The sequence below is a fragment of the Otolemur garnettii genome, unplaced genomic scaffold (assembly GCF_000181295.1).
Source record: "Otolemur garnettii isolate 467f Iridium unplaced genomic scaffold, OtoGar3 scaffold00008, whole genome shotgun sequence".
Lineage (NCBI taxonomy): Eukaryota > Metazoa > Chordata > Mammalia > Primates > Galagidae > Otolemur > Otolemur garnettii.
In genome coordinates, this window is record NW_003852403.1 from 8,640,458 (window position 1) to 8,646,979 (window position 6,522).

The window sequence follows — 6,522 nt, forward strand, 5'->3', positions numbered from 1 at the left end:
GCCACATAGGATTTTTGAGATTAAACTATGAGTAGCTAAAACATGACTAGTATGTTACGTCTTATAGGGAATCGGGATAATGATTTGTCCCTTATTTGTGATTTCACTTTCCACGGTTTCACTTGTCCCTAGTCCACTGCAGTTTGAAAATGTTGAATGGAAAATTCCAGAAATAAACAATTCTTAAGTTTTAAGCTGTGTGCCATTCTGAGCAGCGACATGAAATCTCACGCCATCTTGCTCCACCCGGCTGGGACGTGAACCATCCCTTTGTCCTGGGTGTCCAGGTCATCTCGGCTGCCCCCTACCCATTCGTGCTCAAGTAGCCCGTACATAACTGGAGAGTGCAGGAAGAGTGAAGCTTGTAATGGCTCAGTGGATCAGTTCCTGTTGTTAATCTCTTAGTATGCCTAATATGCCTAATTTATAAATTAAACTATCATAGACATCTCTGTACAGGAGATAACATACGGTATCAGGACCACCTGCAGTTTCAAGCATCTACTGGTGGTCTTGTGACATATCTGCCAGAGATGGGGGGACTTTGGTATCTTTGACTGGTTTCGGTGCTAACTGCCAGTTCTTTTCTACTACAAGTTTCTAAATCTGTATATTGTATCTCTCAGCAGTACGCCACCATGGTGTCCCCGTGAGAACAAGTCTAGGTTGGGCTGGATTTTTAGGATAAGGAGTAGAGTCTTTGGACTTTACCTAACAAATGCAATCAGTGAAACCTGGTTTCTTGTACCTGCAATGAATCCCCAACAATAAATTAAAAATAAAAAGTTTTCATTCTGTACAAAGTTATGATTTAACACAAAATAATTAATTATTAATAAAAAAGTTTCCTTTCCAGCCTTGCCCCCATTCTGATATACCAAGTTTTGAGAACCTCTTTGAAACTTTTTTGAGCAAACAATATATTTTTGATACCTTGGATAGTGGGAGTTATTATTTTTTTTTTTTTGTTACCTTTCCTCTTTAACAACCTCTTGACTGGGTATAAAAATAAAATCCTGGGTCAGGATTCTGTTTGTCGGAAAATTCCGAGTGTTGTCCAATTGTTGTTTTCATCACCCACGATTGCATACGTGGTAAATACCTCCCACCCCAACACTGATGCTTTATTTTTATTGCTTAATTGACTTATTATTTGATTTTTGAAAAAGGAAAGCCATCTACTTCTCGGCATTGGTCTCTACGCTGGTCATTCATTTTCCCTTTTAGTCTCAAGTCATTTTCTTCATATCCAGAAAGTTCTTTTCTGTTCTGGCCAGTGGCTTATGATCTCTGTGCTGTTTGTACTTCCCTTTGGGACGCGTTTTGTGCATGAGTTAGATCTCTGTGATCTCCACTCCGTTTCTACTTTCTTAAGTCTCATCTTTTCCCCTGTCTTTCCCCTATTTTCTCTGCTTTCTGAGGTTCCGTCTCGCCTGTGCTCTCTCCATCAAGTTCCCTTTTCCCGGTGTGAAGTCAGCCTTTCATCAGCTTAGTGATGACTGGGTTTCAGCCTCCTGGGCCTTTTCATTTCACCAGCATCCCCTCTCATCTCTGCAACCTCTTATTTAATAAAAGTTACGGAATTATTATTTAACATAGAATGAGAAGGTTTCTGAAAAAAAAAAAAAGCTCTGGTTCATAAAAGTAAATCCTTTTCAGATGAGAAACAGTCCTTTTGAGCCATTATCCTTTTCTCCCTGTTTCTGTGTGCAAATTTGTACATCTTCACCATGAGCTACAAGTGCATTCTTCCTTATTACCTGAACCTTTCTACCCTGGGCCCACGAATTCATCCTGGGGCCTCCAGGGACTCACCGCTTCTCCTCACCAATGTGCCTCACACGGCCCCTTGTCGTCTCACACAGGGGAGCAGAACAAGATCCCCCCCGGCCCCTGGCTTGGAACTGTCAACTCAGTCCATTGTGGTCTTAGCACTGTTTTAGGCTTAATAAAGCACTTCCAGAAAATAAGTGAAAGAAAATTTCCCTGGGAGTGGGTGTGATTCTCAGTGTGTCCAAACTACTCTGTTCAGCATTTTGTATTAATAAGTCATTCTCTTATACCACAGCCGGATATTACAGCCTGTGACTGACTTAGAATGTCTTCTACTCGTGAGTTTAACATCAATAGGAATATAGTTTGTTCCTGGCTGTTAGAGCCCCACAATAATTTGCATTTTTTAAAAATCCTTCATTGTCTTTTCCTTCTCTGTCTTTTACCCCCTAGACTTAGACTAAAACGTCACTTCTTTTCCATTCAAGAGAGGTTGCAGATTCAGAAAGGAGGAATATCTATCTTAACACTTACTAAAAGTGGAATGATCTAAGTTTTGAATCCTGCATTTGTAGGACATGCTATCTTACTAATCTGAGGTTTCCTTTTTGTTGTTGTTGTTTTTGATTGGGAGAAAAATAAAGAACTTTGTGAAACACAGATAACATTCTAGGCCATACTCTTCATTTTATTGGGGCCAAAGAAAAAGATAAAAAAAAATCTGTCAAAGACATAAGGTTATCCGATTTATTCTTAATCTGCTTCTAGCACAAGCGTTACCCTGAGCTATCACAATTCCCAGCATTTTTCAGAGACTAAATCCTGCCAGACAACTAGGCCCTGAGAAAGGGGGCTTTCAATCAGAGATCACCAAACGGGAAGCCTCATTAACCCGAGCTCTCCCCACCAGCCCCTTCTCTAAAGTGATTGCAAACAGGCCACCTTTATAATGAGAAAATCAGTTTACCGGCTGAGATTAAAACAGTCAAGACTCAGAATGAAGGACTATATCCAAGGTACTGGCTGGTTTATCTTCTGCAAGAACTTTAGATCCCTTCCACCGCGGGCAGCTGTAAATCAGATGTGGGACTGAACATTAAAACCACGCATTGAAAATAACGTGTCTCCATGTCATTTCTCTTTCCAGGTTTGAGATTTTTAAGAGCTCTCAGACTGATACAGTTTTCAGAAATTTTGCAGTTTCTGAATATTCTTAAAACAAGGTAAGATATATTTTTCCTCACATTGTTTTCTCATTCCAGTTCCCAATGGCTGAGGAACTGAACTGTAGGTATCAGGCGTGTTTGCTTTTATCATAATCACATTAGAGTTGTATTATTCACAAAAAGAGCGATTGAACACGGCGATGGAGAGAAAACCCAGGGTAGGGCTTGAGTGCTTCTCTTTGTATAGAACAGGAAGGGAAACAGCGGTACACGTGGGAAAGTCAGGACGGTTTTGGGGGCCGAATGGCTGGTATCCGGGTACCCAGCACGGCGGCTCAGAGATGAGCCTTGGTCCGTGGGAAGAGGTGCAGGGTAGGTGAGGGAAAGATTTGCTCATTGATCGGAAGGTCCTCGCTGCCTGGTTCTGAATCGCCCCTTTATTACATCGCTAAATAAGAAATTGAACCCAGTCGTAAAGGCAAGAGAAGCAACGCGGTGAGAGGCAATCACAAACCTCATACAGCAAACAGGAAATCATTTCATTTCAAAGCACATTTTAGATGTTCACTTTATATCCGTAGAGCCCTCGGGGCTTGATCTGTGAATTGCCTTTTGGGGAAGACCTAAAAACCTCCCGCAGAACGCACCATGACTACTTCTGCTAACTGCGTTATGATCTGGAAAACACAGCTGGTCCAGGAGGACAGTCCCCTAAGGGAACTCTTTCCTGATGACCTGCCGGTTTGCAGTGCTGGCCTGAAACCAGGGCTGTCTTGATGAATAAACTAATAAAAGAGGTTAGACGCACTCTAATGGAGAATAAATACAGGCCATAAATTTCTCTTCTAGGAAATTACACTTTAAGAAGCTCACTTCTAATGTTCCATTTCCTCTTTGTAATGTGCTTGATAGATGATTAAAAACAGGACACCTGTGTCTTTTGTGATTTATAATGAATAGACCTGCACTTTGGAGAACTTGGACTCGGTTCATTTTCCCAGGAACCGAGACCCGGACCCAGCTTCCTGCACCCAACACATCCAGTACATTTAACCAACTTCAGCTTTCTTCTTTGGGTGTTAGTGCTTTTTATTTGTTTTGATTGCTTTAATTCCACGTTAGTTTCTTGTCTCTGACTATTCATCTATGTGAATGTGAGATAAGATTCACTTCCTGTTAGCCAAATTAAAGAGAAAAATGGCATCTGATGACATTGATGCCTTTTAAAGCGTGTTCATTTTTCGGAGGTAAGAATTTAGCCCTTCTCCATCATTATATAACATCGTTCATATATATAGTGAATATTGTTATTCTTTATATTTTCCTTTGAGTGGCAATAACCTTGACTTCTGTCTTTTTATGGTGCTTTTATGCAGTAGAATCATAGTACTCCTGAAATTTCAATGACCATCACCAATATCTGCCTATATCACAGTGTTTTTCAACCTTTTTTTAATCTCACAATGCAGTTGAACCTATAGTTGTACTTCCACAGCAAACATAAATTATGTTGATTAAAAAAAGAGTAACAATAAAAAGAATGTACTTATTATGCCTGGGACTTATTTCAAAGATAATTTAATTAATGATCTTTAAAAGTTTTCACAGCCTACCTAAGATCCTCTCAGGGCACACTGGCTGAAAATCTCTGCTATATCAGATTTGTTCCACTGAACTATAGAATCAGTGAACACCTAGGGCCAAGCATAGGGCCTTGTCCTTCAGAGACACTTTCTTTCTTCCCAGTGGGGATGATGTGATGAGGAGCTATTCATACTCTACATTGTACAGTGTCTTTCTTTCCCTGCTTCATTGCCTCATAAATTCAGGAGACTGTCATTCTCTGACTTCAGCATTTTGTTTAAGAAGGTCCCATTATCCCGAGGAATAATGAGGCAATAGCTGTGCTCTTGCCCTCCTGTGTACTCCACGAAGCCTTTCTGGACTTCAGAGAATGACGGACCATCTGAATCTCTTTCTCTGACCTTTTGCTAGCATACCCACCTACTTCCCATTCCCTGGAAAAGATTCTGGGAAGATAGCTCTGGCATCCCTGGTTAGCAGTCTGCCTGGTAACTGTACAGGTCTGGGTGGTTCATTCTCCCAGCACAGAGGGACAGAGCTGAAGTGGCCAGCCAGGGAAAGAGTGGCCCTAGGGTGTAGTCATGTGGTGGCAGCTGGTCAGGCATCTGCCATCCTGGCCCCAGAACAGCATCTTCCTATCACCCCACTTTCCACTCAATGAAACTCAGTTACAATCAGAGGGTGCTTTTCACTGCAACCTCACAGCCTGGGGTTTCTAAGTTCCCATCACTCTGGTCATGACCAGGTGATTGAGTTAATTTAACAAGCCTGATGGGGCAACTGTTTGTGCCAGCAGAAAAGTGAGTGATAGGGCTGAACCCTGCCATAGAGCTCGCTGGGATGTGTTGATATGGGTGGGCCCAGGGCTTGGCGCACAGTGGAGAGTACTTAGGCCAGGTTGAGTTTGGAGTAATTCAAGGATATTTTCAAGGGGAAGGTGATGTCTTAGGTAACTCTTGTAAGACACTAGGTGTTCTCCTGGTGGGGCCGAGGGCTTGGCATGTGAGGGGTAGAGGAGATGGAGCCAACTTCTAGTCAAAGACACTATAAAAAGGAAACAGGTGAGAGAACATGGCACTTGAGGACCCTTGAGTCATTCTGTGCTCTCAGACACTGGGGACTCTGTGCTGGAAGGGGGCCCATGGCCAGGTCACAGAGCATGGGATGGAAACTTCACATAATTATCAGAACTCTCTGCAGAAGCTGTAGGACAACTCACTGAGCCTGTTCTTCCAGGTGCCTGGCTAATCTCAGCTCCCTCCCCTGGGCAGCCCCAACCGTCAATCTTGAAACTGTGTAGGGCTTCTTACAGACTTCAGGGGCTTCTTCATGACTCCCCTGTACTCTGTTGCTGTCACTGTGGTATTTTCAAGAGGGCGGATGGAACCACATAGTCATCCTTAGGGAGATTTTTGTCTGACTTTCCCTGGCAGCAAATCCCTGCTGATCTGTGGTGTTAGGTAGGGATGGAGACTTTGCAGTGTGACTTGAAATAATGATTTGGAATTGCTCTTCCATTTTCTGGCTGCCTTGCTCTGGCCAAGAACTGGAGGAAACAGTGCAGAGAAACACATGAGGGTGGGAGGGAGAGGTAAAGAACTGGGAGGGCAGCAGAAGGGAAGCCGGGAGCCCAGGATGAAATGGGCAAGCCAGTTACTTGAGTCCCCACACTGCAAGTGCACAGAAGGCCTAGAATACTTCATATCCTGAAATTGGCCTGGTAAAAGGGAGGTGAGGAGACACCTCATCATTGACCTAAGCTTTTGGCATCTCCTTAGTTGTCCTGCACATGGGTAGGCTGACATGCAGATGCTGGAACGCATAGTCTACAGCTGGATCAAAGCAAACAGCTTAGCTCTGTTTAAAGGCTGTAATTCCACATCTCAATGACTGTGGTGGATGTTGGTAATTGAACTGTGGACCATCTAGTAACTTTTTTTCCAAATGGGAATTGCTTTGTGTCTTCTAATTATTAAAATAAAATATGCTCATTGTAAGC

General features: G+C 42.7%; 1 protein-coding gene across 7 annotated transcripts in view; it reads left to right on the plus strand.

The window, feature by feature from the left end:
- The window catches only part of KCNMA1 (potassium calcium-activated channel subfamily M alpha 1), a 762,000-nt gene that overhangs the window by 512,953 nt on the left and 242,525 nt on the right, over positions 1-6,522 (plus strand). For all 7 annotated transcript variants that reach the window (XM_023509577.1, XM_023509576.1, XM_012801412.2 and 4 more), the window contains exon 6: positions 2,921-2,996. In XM_023509577.1, coding sequence (XP_023365345.1) covers positions 2,921-2,996 — 76 coding nt within the window. The remainder of the gene's footprint in view (positions 1-2,920; positions 2,997-6,522) is intronic.